The sequence below is a fragment of the Drosophila innubila genome, assembly GCF_004354385.1.
Source record: "Drosophila innubila isolate TH190305 chromosome 2R unlocalized genomic scaffold, UK_Dinn_1.0 1_C_2R, whole genome shotgun sequence".
NCBI classification, from domain to species: domain Eukaryota; kingdom Metazoa; phylum Arthropoda; class Insecta; order Diptera; family Drosophilidae; genus Drosophila; species Drosophila innubila.
In genome coordinates, this window is record NW_022995374.1 from 5819611 (window position 1) to 5843260 (window position 23650).

The window sequence follows — 23650 nt, forward strand, 5'->3', positions numbered from 1 at the left end:
AGCTCTTTAGTTTTTTTATTTCTAGTAATTTGCATTTGTTTAACATAGGGAAATCTATTGACCGAGTAGAGTTTAGATTTTTTTAAGACATCAATGAGCTGTCTATTTTTTATATATTTTTATTCATTATTTATTGTAGGTAATTTATAGATACAGTCAAATTACGCATACGCAGCATGTTACAACTTTTATTGTTTTTAGAAAACAATTTGTAAATTCTTGCCATTCTCTTAGTATTCGTTTAGTATTCCAGTTAATCGAAATGGGCAACAAGCGCAGCTCTCAATAGTTTTTTTTTAAGCCTTAGGGTGTATGCTTAGCACTCCATCAAGTGATTTATTTAACACGCGCTGGCTGAGCTGAGTAGAGAAGAGGAGTGTAGTGGAGAGAGGGGGGAGAGGGTGCAGAGAGGAAGTTCAAGACTGTGGACCATTAAGAATCATCAACGGCTAGCGGCGCTCAGCTGCGTCCAGCTGTTGACCCACTGCACCACTTTTAATACGCGCCCCACCAATGCTGCCATTGATTTATTGTGCGAGATGTATCTGTATCTGTATCTAAAGTGCTAGCTGTAGATGTATCTGTAGCTGTAGCTGAAATGCTCAAGTTGAAGTTGTTGCTCATCCGGGGCAATTTCACATGGCTGTACACAGCTGTGGCTGGATAATTACAGTGGGCCCAAACAGTTTAGTTTCTCTCTAGGAATAGGAATAAAGTAAAGGGCCACATTGCCCCGTGGGACAGTTGCTGATTTAAATTCGTGTTAGAGAGACAAAATAATTACGGCAATTGGCCGAAAAACAAAAAGACTGAGAAAAATAACCAAAAACTACAAAAAAAAAAAAAATAAAAAAAAGCGATACAAAACGAAACTGACGGGCACGACGAACGAATAAGTGAGTGAGTGAGTGAGTGAATGAATGAATGAATGACTTCGATTTGGTCTTGGGAACGTTTCGAGCCATTAAAATTCTTTAGCTAGCTGCAAACGATGCGCCTACAGGCAAAATGCCCAACTTCAGCTCATTGCCAGGCAGGGCCTAAGTATAGTTGACCCACAAAAATGATATTTGGCTGCTGCATTTGTTGTTGTCAGTTGTCGGTTGTCGGTTGTCAGTAGTCAGCTGTCTATATCTGCGTTTTGTGACTGTCATATAATTGTTATTATTATTATTATTTATTATTATTATATGTATGAATATGCGAGTATTTGCCAACAATTCTATGGCGCCAAAGTCAAAAAGACAATCAACAGCTGCCCACGTCGATGGCGGCGGTGATTGCGAATGCGATGGCGAACCACAGCACACCCCACCACTGAGACATAGGCAAACATATAGACATACTCACACACATCGAGTTCGAGCTCGAATTCGAGCCAAAGTCAGTCAAGTGGCTTAGAGAAGGCTTGGTCGTTATGTTGCCGCTTTTTATTTTCGGCTCTTGGAGTATTTACAATTCGATTTGGTTTACGACAGTCGCAAACATTGAAATATTAAGTATACGTAGCGTGATTTGATTGAGCCTTTGACACCAGGGCTGCCGTAATGATTGAAGCAATTGAAATCCAAAAAAAACATGCACATTGTGACAGGTCTCTAAACATATTAAGCATCACTTAAATAGTAAACTTGTGGCCTTTGATGTGTCACACTTACAGCAAAGTATTGAAATTACATTTAAATTTGTATCAAATGTTGATCGGATTTTTAATAAAATAAAACACTTTTAAAAATAAGTGTAATTATTATTATATAATAAAAATTATTATTAATCATACAAAAATTATTATTAGTGTCTTAAATTTTTACAATCTAATAATGATTTAAAATTCGATTGAAATGCGAAATAAATATTTATGATCGAAAATTTAAATTATTGACGGTAAAATTGTTTGAATATTGTCCATAACAATTGCAAACAAAATCACTAGAGATTTGTAGAATACTCCTGAAATTTACTTAGCTAAAATTAATAAAGTTCTCTTATATTTAAAGTATGCTTGATGCGTATACTTAATTTATTATATACTTAATATGTACCAAATGTTTATAAGAGTTTTAATCGAATTTTAAATAAAATAAAACACTTTTAAAAATAAGTGTATTTATTATAAAATAATTAAAATTATTATTAATCATACAAAAATTATTACTAGCGTGTTAATTATTTACAATATAATAATAATTTAAAATTGGTTTTTTTATTTTCCATAGCAATTGTAATCTAAATCAATAAAGATTTGTAGAATTCTCCTAAAATTTACTTAGCTGAAATTAAAATAGTTCTCAAATATTAAACGTATGCGTATACTTAATTTAGTCTCATTAAAATATATTAAATTATATTAAATATTCTTATCATATTTTGATATAGCATCAACTTGCCAGTTGAAATGCATCCCTGGTCATTTAATCAATCAGTCAGTCGCTGGGTTGGCTCAGTTACTTAATTCGGCTTATTATGGACGCTCCGTTTGTTGGCCAGTTGATTTTTTATACACATTTTTTGGCCAGCTCTTCCAGTATTATTTGAGTTTGCTGTTGTTGTTGTTTTTGCTGCGCTGCGATTATGTACAAAGTATTTTTACAGGTTTGCAACATCGCAAAGCAACTTCGTTTGGCTGCACTTCAAATGTTTGCGAGTGGCCAAATTTGATCATGAGCTGGGAGTTTGTTGGATATGGCGAACTGAGTCGAGTGCTTATCGCCACCAATCGCTGCACTGCAATAATAATAATTTTCACTTAATTATCTAATGAGCAGACGGCAAACAAACAAAAGTATTAGGCTGAAATGGAATGAAATGATAATGGAGGGAATACAACGCTGGGTCTTTTGGCTCTTTTGGCTTTCGGGTTTATGTTTGATTTTTGCACGTAACAATTATGCGATCATTTGCAAGCTGATCTCTGAGTCAGTCTGGCTCTGACCCATTGCGATGTGGACATAGCTAATGATTAAATTGTTAACTGTTGCCCAGATTGCAGTGAAATCGTCGGTTGAGACTCTCGCATTACGTATACGCAGCGTTATGCAATTGACAAGAGTTAATGAAATACACGACTCAAGTCTTTCTTTGATTTTTGCTTTCTTTGCAGGATGATATGCCACAGCCGCCAACGCAGCAACAGCAACAGTCACAACAGCAACAGTTGCAGTTGCAGCACCAGCAACAGTTGCACCAACAGCAACAACATTCGCTGCAACATCTGGACCAATGCGGTCTGACCCAGGCGGGTCTGGAGGAGTACAATATAAGAGCATCATCCTACTACGATCAGACAACATTCCATCATCAAAAGCAGGCCTCATATGCACAGTCCGAGGGCTATCACAGCTATGTTTCCAGCTCGGATTCCACATCGGCAACGCCATTCCTGGACAAGTGAGTTGGCATTTATGTTAAAATTAAAATTAAAGTAATTATACCCGTTACTTAAAAAATAAGTGAATGGGTATATTGTGTTCGTTGTCATGTATATAACAGGGAGAAGGAGGCATCTCCGAAACCATAAAGTATATATATTCTTGATCAGCATCAACAGTGTCTGTCCGTCTGTCCGTCTGTCTGTCTGTCTGTCTGTCCGTCTGTCTGTCCGTCTGTCTGTCCGTCTGTCTGTCTATCCGTCTGTCCGTCTGTCCGTCTGTATGAACAAAAGGATCTCAGGACTATAAGAAATAGAGATACCAAATTTGACACACAGATTTCTATAGACCCAACGCAGGTCAAGTTTATTTTAAACTTTTGACACGCCTCCTTCCGCCACCGCAAATCGCAAAAAACCAGCACACCCGCATTATTTAAGATAATACAGTTTTTATGGTAATTAACGTTATCTATTAATATTATCTATTATTAAGCGCAGCAAGATCGGACAAATAGAACGGCAGTTATAGCTAACCAAAGTTATTAATAAAGTTAATATTTCAAAACAATCATTTAAAAGTATGCAGTAGTTTTAATGAGGTAGTAATTTATATAAAGTACTTTAATATATATTGAAATAAGTAACGGATATCCTATAGTCGGGATCTCGACTTGTTTTTGTTTGTTTTGTGGTTGTGGTTTTGGTTTGAGAAACATGTTTCATGGTGACAATTATGAATTTTATTTCTGTCACAGACAGACAAAAACAGAGACAGTACGCAAAAGTGATTAAAAGTGATTCTTGGTAAAAAGCAAATAACAAACGTCGCACATGAGCCATAAAAAACACAAACCGAACTAGCTTAACTTTCAAGGTCTTTGCAAGAGACTCAAGTTGCTCTATTGTCAATGTTGTTGTTATTGTTGTTATGAACTTGCCACCAGCCAGCAAATGGCTAAAGAGAGTTTTATATGTACTCATACTCGCTGTGCTCATGTCATGTCTGTTTACGAGTATCGCCATCGAAATGCGATTTTGAAGGCTAAGCCGAAATTCAAGTAATTACGGCCAAATACCTTTGTCTGCTTGGGGCCCTCTCTTAATGTGGTAGTAAGTAGTATTGTTGTAGAAGGAAACGCCAAACATGACAACCACAAATATCAGAGCTTAAGCTTTTCTATATAGTCAACGACGCAGCACGCAATGATTTGGCATATTTTTAGTTTCGACTTCTTTTTCCATCGTTCTCTTGAATTTAAGTAAGCATTTTGACTGTTTTTTTTTTGTCACTGTTTTTTTTTTAGATTGCGTCAGGAGAGCGATTTGTTGTCGCGTCAGTCACATCATTGGTCCGAGAACGATCTCTCATCGGTCTGCAGCAACTCGGTGGCACCATCGCCCATCCCATTGCTGGCCCGTCAATGCAGCAGTCGCAGCAGCAGCGGTGGCAACATCAACAACAGCAACGGCAACTCCCTTGCCCAGCAACATCATTCCAACGCCAACAATCATAGTCCCAGCAGCATTCACAACAATAACAACAGCAGCAGCAACAACAACAACAACAACAACAGCTCTGAGAGCACCTCATCCACGGAAACGCTCAAATGGCTCGGATCCATGAGCGACATTTCCGAGGCGAGCCATGCGACGGGTTACAGTGCCATTGCCGAGTCGGGTAAGTCAAAACCAAGATCATTATGAACTTAGAAAGGATTACGATAAGGTTTATTCGATTACCCTTTTTTAGATGAAAATTCATTTCCATTTATTTGATCATCTGTATTTTTAATAACAATCCCCTTACATTTTTTTTAAATCTTGAAGCTCTTATAGCTTTCTTAAAACTAAAATTATATTATGATCTAACGATTTTGTCTCCATTCGATTACTCTTTTTTAGGTGAAAATTCATTTCCATTAATTTGATCATCCGCATTTTTAATAACAACCTCTTTACATATTTTCGAAATCTTTGAGCTCTCATAGCTTTCTTAAAACTAAAATTATAACATGATCTAACGATTTTGTCTCCATTTTGATTCTTAATTATAATTTTGTTTATTTAAAAAATTTAATTTTTTTCGTCCATCAGCCATCCAATAACCATAATTTCAATGCCAACCCAACACAGTTTTTTGACATCCTTGAAATCTCATAATTTTGTCAAATCTTAACAGATTTTCATGGCCAATTTTTTTCTTCCATATTTTATGTGTAATTTGTTTTTGTAGTTAAATTTTATTCACTGGAAAAATAAATTTTTTTTTTATATTTTGTATTTTTACCTTAAAATATTTTCGAGTATTTTTATCTTCTACAACATTGTTAAAACTAAGCTGATTTCTAAGCTAATTATCTATCTGATCATATCAAATAATAATACGATTTTTTTTGTGTGATTATTTTAGAGAATTAAATATTTTTCGAAAATATTTGCTTTTTTCGTAGGTAAATAATATTGAAAAAAAAAAAAAACTACATTAGTTTCTGTGTGGTCCCGTGGCTTAGCTGTTAGAGTTGCCGACCTATCACATAACTAGAAATACAGTTTAAAATACTACTGGGTTCGAACCCTGCCATGTAAAAAGAAAAGAATCTGTAACTTATCTGTTCTGTAAATTCTTGAAATTGCACTGAAAATGCTTTAAGTAGCATGTATCGTGCTTAAAATATCAAAAAAAAAAAAAGAAAACATTAGTTTCTGGACTTTTTTTGATTAAGCTCTCCATTTTGCTTAGATTTTTTCATTACTTTGATTTCACAAGCTACATTCGTAAGATTAGAGGTGTTCATGATACATTTTATCACAAATTCTGCAACTTAAATAAGCCTGAATGAATTAAGCTTAAATTAAACGATTCTTTATCAGTTTCTGTCATTAACGCGTTCAAGCATTATTTTAATCAGTTGCATAAATACCCCAAATGCAGCTATCGATAACATAAACGTGTCTGCCACAAGCGTGACTTTATCTACTATAAGTTAGGAGTAATTTGGGTTAGAAGCCTTCTAAACCAGTTGCTGAACTCGTACTCATAGATATGCGATATTCGATAATCGTTTCACTCACATAAGCAGGAGAGGGAGAGGAAGCAGAGGGGGTGGCAGCGGGGAGTGGGGAGTGGGGAGCGACCTTGGGTCATTGTTTGTTGGCCCCAACGACCCACTTTTACTATGAGCCACAGCAACAGCTCGAATGTTGCCAAAAAAAAAAAAAATTAAATTAAATTAAATGAAATGAAATAAATGTTTATATGGTTGTTTTTGTATCCGCAGTTTCCTCCTCGCAGCTGATTGTGCACAGTTCGCGGGTGCTGACGCCCAAGCGACATCAGAGCGAGAGCGTGTTGTATCTGCACGACAATGAGGTGACATCGCCAGCGCCACAGGCAACACCAACTACGACGACAATGTCTGGCAGCAGCAGCACAATTGACAGTGTTCAGCAGTCGCCGCAGTCGTTGCAGTCGCCGCAGATCTCAGAGGATGTCGTGCAACCGCTGCGCGTGCAACATCGTCACAGTCCCAGCTATCCGCCCGTGCACCAATCGATGGCGCTGCATCGCTTCCAGCAGCATCAGCCCGCCAATTACAGGCTGACGGCACAAAGTTCCTTGCCCGAGTTGGAATCTCCCCACGAGACACGCTCCCTGCGCGCTCAATCGCAATCCACGGGCGATCTGCAGCAGCAACAACAGCAATTCCATCGTCCTGCCCAGAAGCACAAGTCGAGCATTTCGGTGACCATTTCCAGCAGCGAGGCGGTGGTGACAATTGCACCACAGCCACCGCCCAGTAAGCCGCAGCTGAGCAAATTGGAGCTGCTCAGCTGCAGTGCACCCAATGTGGCATCCAGCACGGATCAATCGCCGCCACTCGATTCCTATCGCAGCAATCATCGCCTGTTCCCCGTCAGCACGTACACGGAACCGGTGCACAGCAACACCTCGCAGTACGTGCAACATCCGAAGCCGCAGTTCAGCGCCAATCTGCACAAGTCCGCCAAGTGAGTACGAGTAGAATCTACAGGGTCTCTCACAATCGAGTTCTCTTTCAATTGTAGTCTTTGCTATTAGTTTTGAAGTTAACATTTTTAAAATTTATATTTGTATAACTAGAATTATTTTCTGATTTTTAGCATAAACTTTATTTTTTTTTTTTTTTTGAGAAATAATCATAATACTTGGGTAGTCCAAATTAATGTTCTAAGCTCTAACTGAAAACTCAACTCTCACAGGATCTCTCACAATCGTGTTCTCTCTCTCTATTGTAGTCTTGGCTATAATTTTTGAAATTAACATTTTTAAAAATAATATTTGTATAATTAGAATTATTGTCTGATTTTTAGCATAAACTTTATTTTTTTTTTTTTTTGAGAAATAATCATAATACTTGGGAAGTGCAAATTAATGTTCTAAACTCTAATTGAAAACTCAACTCATAAAGGAGTACAGGATTTCTTACAATCGTGTTCCCTCTCAATTGTAGTCTTTGCTATAAGTTTTGAAATTAACATTTTTAAAAATAATATTTGTATTATAAGAATTATTATTTTTAACATAAACATTTTTTTTTCTTTTTTTTTTAATAAATATTTATTTTATTTAGAAAGTTCAAATAAATGTTTTAAGCACTTTTTGAAAACTCAACTCTTATTTATTTATCAGTATATATTAAATTAAAATAGAAAATGATATTTATCAGAAAGTGAAGGGTTTTTGATAATATTTACTCTTAGTTTAACCAAAATGCATCAAAGTTATGAATTATGAAATTACTTTATTTTTTTTAAATTTTATAATCATGTAATTCCTTTTTAAATACAAAATATTTAAATTTATGGTTACTGTTCATTAAAAAAAATATATCAAAAAATATAAAAAAAATAAAAAAAATTAAAATGACTACATATATATTATGAAAACTTAAAATAAAAAGAATTTGTTTCTAAATCAGTTAATCAATGATTTAATAAAAGACATTTTCATATTTATTATTCATTACTTTTTATTTCAATCAAATATCAGATTTTTATAAAGTAACTATGATGAAAATGGAAAATTAAATCCTGATCCTGTTTCCTGGAAACTCTATCTAGAAATAGAATTTTTTAGAGTTACGCAATTATTAAGAACGTCTTGAAAGTTTTAATTTCTGTTGTTTTTAAATCCTTTGCTCTAGTTTGTTTTTTTTTATTTATTTTATTTTTAAACTTTGAAGTTTTGCCATCTTAATTAATTCCCGTCCTTCTTCCATAGACTACCTGTGATAACTCCGGCGGGAGCTGCCGTCCAACCCGCCTGGCATTCGGTGGCGGAACGCATCAATGACTTTGAGCGCAGTCAGCTGGTGGATGCACCCAAGTTTTCCTACCTGGAGCCGAGCAAGACGCATCGCGTGTCCAATCCGGCGCTAAAGGCGCTGCAGAAGAATGCCGTGCAATCCTACGTGGAGCGACAGCAGCAGCAGGCGCACAAGGAGGAGCAACAGCTGCTGCGACCGCAATCCCAATCGCATTCCTATCAAGCGCTGCATGTGGAGCGCAAATCTCTGCCCAATAATATGAGTCCCATTATGATAAGTTCCGGTTCCGGTTCCGGCAGCAGTTCTCCAACGCCGCCACCGCCGCCGCCGCGTTCCCGCTCGCTGCTGCCCAATTTGCTGCGTCGTTCCAGCTCCGCCTCGGAGTACGCCGAGTTCCGGGATCACCAGCAGCAACAATTGCACGGCAAGCCGCCGAGCATACGGAATATTAGCAGCGCCGAGAAGCTGTCGTTCAATGACTGTGGCATGCCACCACCGCCGCCACCGCCACGTGGCCGTGTGGCGCTGCCAACGCGACGCACTTCCTCGGCCACCGAGTATGCGCCCATGCGGGACAAGCTGCTGCTGCAACAGGCCGCCGCCTTGGCACATCAGCAACATCATCCGCAGCAGCATCGCAGCGCCCATGTGCATGGCCACGCCCACGTGCATGGACACGCCCATGGACATGTGCATGGACATGCTTATCAGGCGCCCGCTCCGCCCGAGCGTCCGCCAAAGCATCCGCATTTGCGTGTGCCGTCGCCAGAGTTGCCACCGCCGCCACTTGGCGGCGAGCTGGACACGAGCTACACCTTTGATGAACCGCTGCCACCGCCACCGCCGCCGGAACTGCTCCAGCCACGTCCGCCGCCATCGCCGAATCGTCGCAACAGCTTTGCGGGTGCATCCACGCGTCGTGCTGCCTACGCGGGGGCAACAACGCCGACGCCGACGCTGGCGCCCAAGGTGCCGCCGCAGGTGCCCAAGAAGCCGACAAGCTTGCGGCAGGTGAGTCTACCTTCTATTTTGTGTGCTTTTTGCAACTTTGCGTTTGTTGATGCCACATTTTGTCTGCCTCTTGCAGCTGCCACACAAGCAACAACCGCAACAACAACAACATCTGTCGAATGGCGCCGTCAAGCCCACAAATCTGCCTACGAACAGCCGCAAGCGTCCGCACAATACGCCGCCCATCCTGGAGAGCGTTGTAAGTGCCTCAGTTGGTGGCACAACCACATCCACATCCACAGTCAGTGCCACATCCAGTGCCACACCGCCGCCGCTTTTGCCGCGTGCTCGTCCCACGCACGCTGACAGCGTTATAGCCAACAATCTGGAGAGCAATCAGCAGAAACGGTGAGTGCACCACAATTTGTACATCAATCATACGCCCCGTGCAACATAACATATGCATTTTCATTGCAACCAAATTTATCATTTCAATTCCTGGTTTTAATTGAACCAAGCAGGAAGTTTCACAAAACTTTGAGATATTACTGAATTTAACTGTAAATAAGTTACAGACATTATTGAAACTATCTTGTAACGCAAGAAAGACCAAACTACAGCAACAAATGCCCAAAAGCAAATCTTAGGATTTAAAATTTTTTTAACGAAATAAAAATTTGATAAAATTTGAATATAGAATGAATTTAAAAGCCAAACCATGATCAAAATGATATGCAGCTTGAAAATCTGTTCAGTTTTAATGAAGTTATGACCGTTTGAAGTTGGTCAGACTTTAGAACTAGCCACTTTACAAGTCCAAATTTTTGTTCAATTTGACATGATTTTTTACAAAAAAATGAAAGGTCTCAGAATCAAGTTTAAAGTGTTCTTTTATACTAATTACGATATAAGGAGTTGATTAAAAGTGAAAACTTAAAATTTAAAATTTTGAATTTTCGAAATTTCAAAGGGGGGACCCTTAGCATTGAAATCGAGTCTTGATCGAAAATAATTAAATTTTCTAAATGAACAAAATTTGAATGCAGAATGAATTTAGAGGCCAAATCATGATCAAAATGACATTCCACTTGAAAATCGGTTAATTTTTGACGAAGTTATGAGAGATCAAAATTTTTGCAAAAATGTCAAGGGGTAGGTATGGAAAATTGGATGTTAGATGGCTTAGAATTGAAAAAATATCAAATTTTCTAGATGTTAAATATTTAAATGCAGAATAAATTTAGACGCCAAATCATGATCAAAATGACATTCTGCTTGAAAATCGGTTGATTTTTGATGAAGTTATGAGAGATCAAAATTTTTGAAAAAATGTCAAGGGGTAGGTATGGAAAATTGGATGTTAGATGGCTTAGAATCGAAAAAAATTTTAAAGTTTAAGATTTAGAGGCAAAAAATGTTGTACAACAAAGTTAATAATATTTGAAAATCGGTTCAGCTTTGATCAAGTTATGACAGTTAAAAGTTGGTCTGACCTTTGACCTAGTGTTTCAGAAATAATCATATAAACATATAAAAGCTTTAAGCTCAATAATTATGTATCTAAAAACTATACAAACAAAATTATGCTCTCTCTCTCTCTCTCTAACCAGATGCTCTTGCTGAATTAATCCATTATTTATTTGAATATTTAACAAAAGCATAATATTTGAAATTAATTCACTTTGAAATGAATCTAATAATAGGCTCATTACTTTGCGAGCATAACACCTTGAGAATTGCTAAAAAAAAATATATAATATTTATTTGGCAATTGTTGGATTAATGTTTAAGCTGCAAATCGCATTAAGTGTAACCATGACGCACCTCAGACACAATTTGACGCACTGTTCTTGACCTTATCGAATCCAATTAGAGTCAATGCAGTGCGTGGCACAGTAGCTGTTGCTGTAGCCTCTGCCACATTTACAGTCGCTGCAAGCTTCACTGCGCCACAAAAGCCGCAAGTTGAAGAGACTTCAGAGTGAGGCTAATAAGCCGCTTCCTTCGGGCCAACTTTTGGCCGTCAATCAGCTGTCGCCTAATGCTCGGCTGATCGGTTGTGCCTAGCGCCTAATTGGATTATTATGAAACACACAGAGAGACAACAGCAACAGCAACAACAACAACAGCAACTACATAAATCAAGCAAATCAAGTAAATCGGGGCAAATCGGGCAAATCGAGTGTCGACTTCGACTTGGACTTTCGCTTTTAGTTGTGGGCCATTGTGGGTGACCCCAACTCTGCCCCTCTCTCAAAAAGCCAATCGCCAATTGACTTGCTTGTTGTTGCTGTTGTTGTTGTTGTCGGCGCACCTGAGCCGCAACAAATGTGACAACAATTTATGTTGCTGTTTGCTCCTGTAATGTGTGGGCCGTTCTTTGTTCTGATTGTGGGTAAAAGCAAAGCGAATTGTAATCAAAATCGAAATTGAAAATCACATAAATATATAATATATATATTTTTTTTGGTTTTGTACAAAAGGTTCATTCTTTTTGGTTTGCCTGACATTGATAGATGAACGCGTTTGGGTTCATTAGCGCATAGTTTTTGGCACCCACTGTAGCATATGCTGGGTGCGGGCATTAGATAACCAAGCTAACCAAATGGAGCAGCTCCACAACTTGTTGCTGTTGTTGTTGTTGTCACAGCAGTTGTCGTTGTTGTTGTTGCTGTTGTTGCTGTTGTGGCATGCTCAATAATTTCTGTGGCCTGTCATGTTTTTTGTGGTGGCTCTGTCGTTGTGGCTCTGACACCGCTGTAGACCTTTGTGGCACGATTTGTTGCAGCACATCCAGCACGAGACAAATATTGACACAATTTGTGGCAAGTTTTTTGGGGCTTGCCTCGCTCTCGCTCGCTCGCTTGCTCTCTCTCTTTTATTTTATCTATGGCTGGGTTCAAATGCCGCTTTAAGCGAACGTGCCTCATTTGCATTTTGAAAGTTAAGTTAACTGAATCTGTTGTCGTCTCGTGCAGAAACTGGAGCAAAGGGCAATCGCATTTCCTCGCGTTGCTGCCACCACCTGCAAGCACACAGATACACACACACACACACTCGCACACACAGCTAGATTTTTGGCAGTAATCACTGCATTGCCTGACAGCCACTATTTTGGGTCATTAATTGGCCAACGCCAACACCTACGGCCACTGTCGCCTGTCAGTCGAGCTGACTTGGGCTGAGGTGTGTCATTTTGGGGGCCATGTGTTCTCGACAGGCGCTAATTATCGCCTCGGCACAGCCGGCGGGCTGTCCAGGCCGTCGCAGCATTTGAATTAATTTGCCCAACAATTTTTGGCCACACACTCGAGCAGCTAAAGCGTTTTAGCCGGCTCTTAACTAAGCCAAACTGGCCCAACTAGCGTATTATTTTCAAATTAACTGCCAACTCGATTGCGCACACGCGGCGTATGCGAAATAAATCACTCATGCGCCGCGTTGCGCCTGCGCCACAGACAAAATAACTTCAATTGCGCCTAGACAATTCAATTTGCACAGACAGTCGCGACAGACGCGACAGACGCGATGCAGTCGCCATGATTAGAGACCCCAAAAGTAACAACAATGAAAACCGACACCGTCGTCATCGTCATCGTCATCGTCGTGCGCAACATTTAACAAAGTGCTTGCCATAATTTTTGGCGCTATCGCCAGCTAAATATCGACAGCAATGATCGATTGAACTTTGGCTGAGAATATTGCGAAATCGCACACACAAAAGGCGATTGCATTTAATGCATTTTATTTTATGGTCAACGCCAAGTTTTTTTCTCTAATTTCAGCATGTGTTCCATCTGATTTGTGTTCACTGTCATGGAACACGCAATTGTTATTTTTTTTTGTTAACGATATTCTACAGACATTTAAAGTTATTACTTTGTTCTGACCCGCTGCTGCTTGTTTATCTTATTCAAACAAAGGTTTCTTTTTAAGCGAGCCGCTTTATTTTTTCATTATGCTATAGTTCTATTAAATATTTATAACTGAAGCTATAGCTTAAAAGGCAAATTCGAAAATTAAAAATAGTGTTGCATGCTTTTAGGCTGACATGTTAAAATATTGCTACTGTCTAAAAGTATGCTACAAAAATAGCTTAGCATCAACAACGTTAATACGTTAAATGTGACTAAGTGTTTACAATCTTTTTAAACAATAAATGACTACAGATTAATTGGAAATTCGAGTAACTGACCAATGGACTTAATTTGGGTCTGTGCAGTCACCGAACTTTAGCATGATAAGAAATTTTTCAGAATCACAAATTCAATTATTATCACTTTGCTTCCGCATTTATTGACTTTGTATTTGTTTTTAATACCCTTTTTAATAAAAAGTTTATACAATGTTTTCATAAATAAAAAAATGTATATGTGCATAAATTTAATAATGGGAAAAATGTTTTTAAATGTTTGAAAATGTATAGCTTGTATTGAAAAGAGAATAAACAGCTGTGTTCCACAAATCTCTAGAGTTTTTAAAGAGAATTGCTTTTGAAAACAACCATTCGAACTGTCGGTGTTTCTTAAATGTCAGAGATTTAGTTTTTTCGAACATATTTTCGAAGTCAATAAAATCGACTTTCTTGCAGTTTCAAGTTGAGAAGTATTTTATATAATTAACAAAATTATAAAAAATTTATTTTATGCATTTTTATACAATTTAAAAATTCATTTAGTTGAATTCAATAATTATTTGATTTTGTGAAATCTGTCAACAATTTTTTTTACATTTGAAAGCAATGCTTGCTTTTGTTTAGGAACACCAACAATTGCTTTGGCGCTGTTAGAGATTTGTAAAGCACATCTGAAAATAATTTTTCTATTTCAAAAGTTACTTAATTTATCTTTGTTACTTCCCAATTTTGCGCAGTGCAAAACACACACTAAGCTGCTGTTCTATTTTCATACAATCGCTCAGTTGAGATCACTCAAAGGCCAAGCGCCTGTGTCAACTAAGAGAGACCGAGAGAGAGAGCAAGCAATACAAGAAGCAAAAACAAAGCTGCTGCTTCGACTCCTGCTCCTGCTCAGCACCAATACACTCTTACTTTTCGTCGCTCTGTGTGTGCACAGACTTGTTACGCTTGCGCACGCTCTCGCTCTCGCTCTTGCTCTCACCTGTCTATTGAGCGTGCGAGAGCGTACGTTCTCAGTGTGCGCCACTCTCGCACTCTCTCTTTCTCTTTCTGCTTGCCGGCTGCTGCCATTGTGGCTGTCACTCAGCCATTTGTGGTCGCAACTTCAAACGAGTGAAAACCGCCGACGCGTGCAGACGTACGCGCAGCTTTGTAGCGTTGACAGCGACGACAGCGACGACGCGTGTGCAAATCAAATACCCCAACTCCTCCACCACCAAGTGTCGCAGTTTTAAAATCGAACCGCAATGCAAACAAATTTGTCATAAAACAACAACAAGCAACAAACAAATCATGCTAAACTTTCGCCTCTTTTGCATACGTGTAAATCGATTGCAATTGCTAAACGCATAATTCACGCCCACCGCCCACCACCCACACACTCACACATACGCTTGTTAAAAAAGTGCAACCCCCAAAAAAAAATAAATTCAAAGTGTCGTTCAGCTGAACAAGGAAGTTCGACAGTCAGGTTCAAATGTTATGCCAACAAAAGCAACAGAAACAAACCGCACAACAAAAATTGCATTTAATTTGCACAAATAACGACAGTGAATTACAATAAAATAAAAAACAAAGCCACAAAAAAAAACAACACACACGTAAAAAGACAACACGTTTTAGTTGTTGTTGTTGTTGTAGCTCAAATTGGATTTCGCAATATTGGATACCGTGGATCAGCTGAAAATGGTATTCGGCGGCAGATTTCGCATAAGAAGGTAAAAGATAAGAAACATTAATATGTTAATAAATCATGTAGTATAATTGCACATATAGTATTTAATATGACACTCTGTCTAGCGTTGAGTTAGTCATGCTAACCAGGAAATTCTACTAAAGTCAATTAATTAATTAATTAAACTGGGCGCAGTGAAAATGAATAAAAAAAAAAAAAGCCTCTAATAAGCATAAGCGACAGTTTCTCAAGATACTTGTATTTAAGTGGTAATTGCACTAGTTTATTAATGTATTTGTATTTGTATGTGTGTGTGTGTGTGTGTGTGTGTGTGTTTCTGTCGGCTAACTTCAGTGTGACCATATTTAGCATGCTCAATGCCTTGCGAGTTACTCGCTAATGACAACAGTTGGCTCCGGTTAACTTTACACACACACACACACACACACAGTTGCTAATAACTGTTCACAGCTGTTGCTTGGGCCATTTACGACCTGATCTTTAATTTAGTAGCAGCCACAGCAGCAGCCGCTTTTGTTGCATGCCACTTGCCAGTTAAACTGACGCTGCTTAACATATCTCCAATTTCCCTTGTAGGCGGCAGGTGCAAGAAAAGAAGAAATTAAGAAAGAAAAGAAACCTTTTCTTTTTTTTTTTGTATTTTTTTGCAGCGCACGTTTCCTGCCTGACAATCAAAATGCCTGAGAGCATAAATTTTGCAACCTTTTTGTCAGACACGCGCCGAATAAATTCCCAGTGATTTTGCTGACAGACAGACAGACAGAAATACTCGTACATACAGATCTGCCATATAATTGTACTTTCATATGTGTTGAGGCTCTATCTTTTTATCAGCCTTTCAAAGATCTTATCGATTGTTTTTATTTCTTCTTTTTTTTTTTGCCAATACAATGGGCGTCTTTGTTTAGCGTTCGTCAACTGGCTTAAACCGGTTCTAGCCCTAACAGCCGGTCACCCTTAGCAACGTCATAGAAACGTCATGCACCCTCAAACTCCACCCTCGTGGCAGTCACCCTTAGTGCTCAACCTGCATGTGGTTGCTTGCAACCTGACAAAAGCTGATTGCTATGTTTGTATATGCAAACAATACACTTATTGTTCGACAGTTGGACTTCCTACTTGGAAAGTCACTTAAAACCGTTCAATTAGCTGCGATTTCAATGAAATTTTTGCATATTCGTTAAATAAATAATTGAGTACAAGGTGCACCCAGAGAAATAGTACAAATAAAGGAAGACATATATGATTTTACTTATATTACTTTTTTTAAAAAAAATAACATTTTAAAATTAAATTTAAAACACTTTTATTTAGCTAAAAACATACTTAAATGTCAAAGTTATTATACAAGTAAATTAAAGTGCTAATATTATAATTTTAGCGCCTGTTTCTCTGAGTGTATTCATATTCAGAGCTCAATTAACGTTAAGCTAAATAAACTACAGCGTCAGCTAATGCAGGTCTTTCACTGCCACCCTCATTTTTAGTAGGGTAAAAGACATCAAAGTAAATTAATTTGTTTGCGTTTACAAAAACCGTCGCTTTTGTTATTGTTTATTACGCCTTTTATTAAGACTTTGCACGAATTTCGACATAAATGACATGAGAAATGAACGAACCACGAAAGAATTCGCTGCTTATGGTGAAATGTTAACGAACCACAAAATTTTTCATTCGCAGCATAAACAAATAATCAATAAACTAAAAAAAAAAAATAAAGAAAAAGAAGAAGTAGAAGTAGAAGCACAGAGTTTACAATATGTTGAGAGGGCCATGTAAAAAATCACTTTGTGGCAATAGAATTTTGGTTTACGAGTCTCTGGAATTGAAATTGCTGTGACCTTCGGCAAGCGTCAAACGGAACCTATAGTTTGTAGAATTTGGAATTGATTTTTGTAGGGCTCCAATGTTTATTATTGTTTTCTTGGCCACTAAACAAATCAAACAATAAACGTTTATTGTGCCAGAGCATTTTACATGGTCAATTGATTCGATATGCAACAATTTACAGTGCGAGACTAGCAGATACCCTGCATTTTACCTGTCAATTTATTTTACCATAACTTTTATATATTTTATACATTATAATCAAGCAGATATAAATGTATGAGCCTTAAATTTATTTATTTTATTTCAAAAGAGGCTTGTAAAATTCTGTCAATTATCTACTTTATAGTTTTCCCTGCATTTTTCAAGGGTATACAATATACAAATATTTCCCATTTTGTCGCTGCTTCACAGACTTACGAAATGTGAAAATGTCAAGACTTTTCAATTAGCGCCTTTTGCTGTTGTTGCTCTATAAAATTGATTGTTCTTGATGTTGTATACAGATCTCTTTGAAATATGGCAAATTTCCGAAATGTTTAAGCTGGTTTTTTTTTTTGCCGTTTTGGGTTATTTTTGTGGCATGCCAAATAAATAATATATCAACAGTTGAACAAATACTTATTAACATGCATTTCAATTGAGGAGTCAACAACAATACATACAATTTTAACAATCCGGCGACACGCGGCAATTATTCAGTCTTAATTAAAATGTATAAAAATTCCATTTCTTTAATCAACGCCTGGCAAATTGACAATTGAAGCGCTTCATTTAAATATGTACGCGTAATCGTTTTATATATTAATTCAAGTAAAATTCAACAAAAAGCATTTTTGACATTTGCGAAAATTGACAACAAAAAAAGAATAAGTAAATAAAAGAAGTAGATATAATTAAAAACTAAATTCAGCTGCTACACTGGAAAAAAATGGAATTATTTAATATAAGTGAGATGTAAACTAATTAATAAAATATATATTAATATTTAAAAGAAATTATTTATTGTCTCTCCGATTTATTCTCTGTTATTTCTCGCTGTGTAGTTCGCTTGAAGCTGTTAAATAACAGAGTTCATTAGACCGATCGAAAATGTGTTAAACATGCCGCTTAGCGATCGCTGCTTTTTGTTGTTGTTGGATTGTCTGGATCGAGCTTGAGCTTTGTTTCAATTAATCAATCAATCAATAGGGCAATAGGTTGTTGTTTTTGTTGTTGTTGTTAATGTTGCTGTGCCAGTTCTGTATTATGATAATAAGACAAGAGCGTCATAAAACCAACAGAAATAAAACGTGAAACTGCCCAGCATGTTGCCTGAAAATGTGCCTCTAATGAGTCTCTACTACTTGCCACACCCCCTGCCTTCTTTTGTGGCTGTACGTGTTAAGTTCTGGATTATCCGTACAACCAAAATGTCATTGTACTCAACGGGCATATGATATGCAAATGTATCCCAAAAGCTGTACATTATCGTTGTCACTCAGTGGAGCCGTAGAATGTAGAACCCCCTTTAAATACCACTCTCACACACACACACACACCAACACACACACAGGTGAACCCGAGCGAGCATTGGAACAAAGGCAGCCCACATAATTTACACAGTTGTTCCTACTCTATATATCATTGCATTCTAATTGTAATTTGTTTTTTTGTTCCATATTTACGTAGTTACTTTCCCAACGTATCTGAAAGTGAACGGCGCACTGAGAACAGACAGACAGACAGACAGACAGATGGACAGAAAGACAGGCAGGCAGTCAGCGAACCATCAAGTCTCGCACTCACTGTCGGTATTTGTATCTGTACAATAGCCCGGGGAATACGCGATCACATTATTCATGCATATTCTGAAACAAAAAAGCCAAATGAAGTTAAATGAGTGCAGCGACAAAACAAAAGCGTTACTGAATGTTGCAAAAGCCATGCGAATTTTCTATACACTATAAAAACAGGCGAATTTTCACTAAAATTTTAAAATTAAAAACATTTCTTTACGATTTCAACAAGAGAAAAAGGTCTATACATTTTAAAACTCGCCATTTATCTTAGCTTTAAGCTTTTAAAGTATCTGAACATTTTAACAGAAGAATTTCGTTAAAAATTTCAAATTCAAAAAAATTTTCTTTAAAAATATCTATTAACCAAATTTTCAAAGCTTTTGATACAATTGAACTCGCAATTTACATATACACATTTTCAACATCTTAATATGGTAATATATATAAGAATATTTCGCACTTTTCGCCGTTTTTTATGGCTCTAAGTTTCTAATTTCTAAATTAATAATAAACCTTTAGCAACGGCGATAAAAAGTCACCTTTATTTAAAGATTCCTTTAGAAGTAATATAAAGTATCTCGGCTGTAAATCTAAATGCAAAGTAAATACCAACACAGAGAGCTAATTAAATATTATTTCAAGTCCAGTTTCATTGAAATGTTAGCATACTATTTATGCCTAAGATACAAATGTGTATCTTATGCTGTGTAGCATAGACTTGCCCATAGCTTATGTGCACTTTAGATAGATAATGCTCTAAGGGCCTCATGGCTGCAGATTGTAATTACAGCAACGGTTTACATTCTACAGAAATAGTGTAGATAAAGTTGCGGGCCTAAGTCATGGCCTCCAGCACCTGCAGCTCCAAGAACAGCAAGAGCAACAATAACATTAGCAACAGCGGCAAGTTCAAGTCGAGCGGGCAGACAAAGTACCGCAAAAGTTAAACAAATGTAGCAACAACAACGCGGTGACAGAAACAGAGGAACAAGATAGAATGAGGAAACAAAAGGGCAGCTGAAGAAGCAGCAGTAACAGGTGTGGAACTGCGGAGGTGAGAATAGTCGAGAACATTTGCAGAGTAAACGCTTGCGACAGCAAAAGATACATTTGTATCTTTCGGTCAAGTCTAAAGGTTTGACTCTATACAGCACACAGTGACAAGGTCACGTTCGAAATGAGAACCTCTTTGGAGCAGGGGGGGGACTGGGGGTTTTCAATTAGCTGCAAAATTAATGAAGAAACAATGCTAAACGCTCCAGTAACCTCCGGCAATGGTGCGCAACTTCCTTTCGAGCCGAGCAGACTATAAGACACTGTCTGAGTCGTGGCCAAAAAGCCGAGCCACGCAAAATCATTAAGAAATCCAACAGAAAATTTCACAAATTAACTTTATAACACGAAAATTTCTCGCACGAGCAAACGTCAATAAAAAACGCTGTGGGCCCAAAAAAAAAAACATACATACGCAAAAGTATCTCAGCAGCAAAGCAGATACATACATAAGTATAAGTATATTAATAATTATTATGAGCTGAAAAGTGGCCAAAAGGTAAATATGTTGGCTTCCTGTTCGGGTTAACTGTTCGCTACTGGAAACGACATATGAATCGATCCATTGGCGATCGTCAATCGTTGGCTTCATCTTCAACATTGGGCCGGGACTTTGGGTCTTGTCTTGTGCCAAGCACGAAAATTGCTTTGACACAAAAATAATAACAACAACCACAATAATATAAAAAATAATGCTCTTTTTTAGTGGGTCACGCGCGTCATGACCAAGTCCCAAATGAAAACCCTCGGACAGCGAGCAGCCCACCCAGCTGATAAAAATCAAAAAACATGCGCAAAAAAAAAAAAAAAAAAAAAAACCGAACCCACCAAAAACCCAAATTAAAATCAGAGCACTTGGCTCTGACTATGTATATGTAATATATAAATATGTAATTAATATTAGCATTGCAACACTTTAAGTGTTGGAAGGTTGTTTGTCGTCTTGGCTAGTTTGCAAAATAAATTGAATGATTTAAACTTTAAGTAGTTGGACTTGCCTTGGTAGTTTAGCAAAAAAGTGATTTAATTTATAGATTTATCTAAAGTGAATTACTTAAGGTAGCTAACAAATTTAAATTGAATTAAAAGCGTTCAGCTTAGTCTTTGAAATTTTGTATGCTGCAATATTAGATCATTAACTAACTATAAACCAAATTTAATGTAGCTAGGCAGTTGTTAAGGTTTTATTACAATAAAATCTATAATTATTGATAGTATAGATTATCAGTTTGTATCTTTATGACTATTCTTATATTCGATCATTATCTAACTGCACTGTAAGTTTCAGCTAAATCTATAGCTTGGTTGTGGCTCTTTCACTGTCAAGTATTGGCCATAAAACAACAGATTACCTATTAAAACATTAATTATTTATACAGAAAGTTACAAAAAAATCAACTGTCTTTTTATGGTTCTTATTATGCCAATTAAAGTTTCAATTACTTCTATCTAGGCTTATGGGTTATTTTATGGCTTGTATTACTGCAAGTTTCGATTGTTATCAGTTTCAAACTTTGTATACGTTAGTGTTAAATCGTTATCTACAAATACTGACAATTTCAGCTTAATCCATTGTGATTTAAGAGTTCTTATAAAACAAAGTTCAGACCTCTGACGAATCTTATGCAAATTTGATGTTTTATTTTTTTTGTTACCGTTACGTCTGGGTTAGAGGGCTTATTTGATTTGTGGCATGGGTTTTTTTTTCGGTGCAATTACAAGCGCAAATAAATTTTGGTCATGCAATACGCTGTGTACTTTGGAATTCGTCATTTGTTTTTGGTTTGCGAGTATTGCGCACCTTTGTTTTGGTCACGATACTGTCGTATCTGCGAATGTCCGTTGTCTTCGCCTAATGACCAAGTCGATAACCGCAATCGTCGATCGGGCGTGGCAAGACAAGATTTCAGTGAGACACTGTCAATGAACTTGGTCTTTTTTTTTATTTTATTTATTTTTTTTTTTTTTTGCTTGACGAGCATTACGTGCCTGCAATTATTCTTGGGAGAACAAGAACAATATATATATAGTACATATAGCAGAGGGGGCACAGGACAGAAGTTTTGCATAAATTGAAATGGGATCGGGAACTGAAGCTGAAGCTACCGAAATTTGTGTGTAAGTTGCGCAATGTATTTCAATATTGAAATGAAACATTTTATGTGTTCTACGTGAGAGTTTCGAGACTGAGTCCATGTCCGAGTCCGCCACTGAGACTGAGAACCCGTCAACAGTTGAGAGCTCCATAAAGTGCCGTTAGAAGAGCTCAGCTGAGTGGAAATTCAATTAGTGACACCCACAAGACGCAAGTTCTGTGGCACTTAATGAACATAATCATTACAAAAGCAACACACACACACACACAGAAATACACACGAGTCATAAAAGTTAAAAAGCAATTTAATTTTATTACGAGTATGGAACTCAAATTGACACCAAAACAAAAAAAATCAAAAAAAAAAAATCAAATAATAATAAAAATGCGATCACTTCCATTTGGAGTCAATTTCGAGCCTGGGAATCATTTTTGGGAGAGTGTCAAATTGTAAATATATATTTCGATACGATGTGATTTTCAATTTAATTTGATTTGATTTGATTTTGTGACAATTGTGTGACTATTTTGAAAGTCATATCAAATGTGAGTTGACTTTGAGACGGCGACAAAAATCAAAATCAAAATCAAAATAAAAATACAAATGTATCTCATTGCCAGTCCGCGTGCATGTAAAACTAAATGCAAGAAATAAGAGGGGAAATATGTACGCGTAAAAGAAATAGAAGAATTTCAAATCAAATTGTGCATTATGCATATTAAATGCTTTCACTTTCATAGCGACAATTGGGCAATGTAATGTCCCTACGCAGGCTAAAGATACATTTTGAGATAGATATAGATAGACACATGTTAGCTGCAGTTGCAGATACACACGCTGCCTTGAAAATGAAAGCAGCTGCAACAAAGAGTCAGCTAACGAGTTAAGGTTGTCTTAGCTGCCCTTCTCCTCCTCTCTCCACATTTCTTTGCATTTTCCCTATTTCTTCGCTCTTTTGTTGTTGTTAGCTTGGCTAATCAGCGCCATTTGTTGGAGCATTCGATTAGCAGTTGAAATGAAAACGAAAGCATTGGGCCACAATTGAAATGCAAAGCCAGTGCGAGTAGCTGTATCTCTAACTATGTATCTATGGCACTATGAATGTATCTATGACGTGCCAGAGTCAAACCATTGTCAACAAGTCATCGCGTCGTCTGCCTTGTGCTCAATCATTATGATTGTTATTGCCAATTGCAATTGCCAATTGCAATTGCATGTTGTAAGTACACAAAAACAAATGTGTATGATCACATGAAGCTTATGGCACGTTAATAACTAATAAATGACTCGTTGGCTAGACTAGAGACTAGAGACTGTAGACTAGAGACTGTAGACTGTAGACTCAGACTGAGAGAGTCTCAGATTCATGATTGATTCTCACAATGCAAATGAAATGCAATCAATGTGAACACTTTGGCAGCAGTTTGGCGAT

At 37.4% G+C, this 23650-nt stretch overlaps 1 protein-coding gene across 5 annotated transcripts in view; it reads left to right on the forward strand.

The window, feature by feature from the left end:
- Window positions 1-23650, forward strand: part of LOC117785441 (protein Shroom) — a 60644-nt gene that overhangs the window by 20639 nt on the left and 16355 nt on the right. For 3 of the 5 annotated variants that reach the window (XM_034623442.1, XM_034623444.1, XM_034623445.1), the window contains exons 3-7: window positions 3101-3387; window positions 4675-5048; window positions 6649-7378; window positions 8631-9687; window positions 9764-10035. In XM_034623442.1, the coding sequence (XP_034479333.1) occupies window positions 3101-3387; window positions 4675-5048; window positions 6649-7378; window positions 8631-9687; window positions 9764-10035 (2720 nt within the window). Of the gene's footprint in view, window positions 1-3100; window positions 3388-4674; window positions 5049-6648; window positions 7379-8630; window positions 9688-9763; window positions 10036-14858; window positions 15484-23650 lie in introns of those variants that run through there. The other 2 variants (XM_034623446.1, XM_034623447.1) reach the window with 2 other exon arrangements.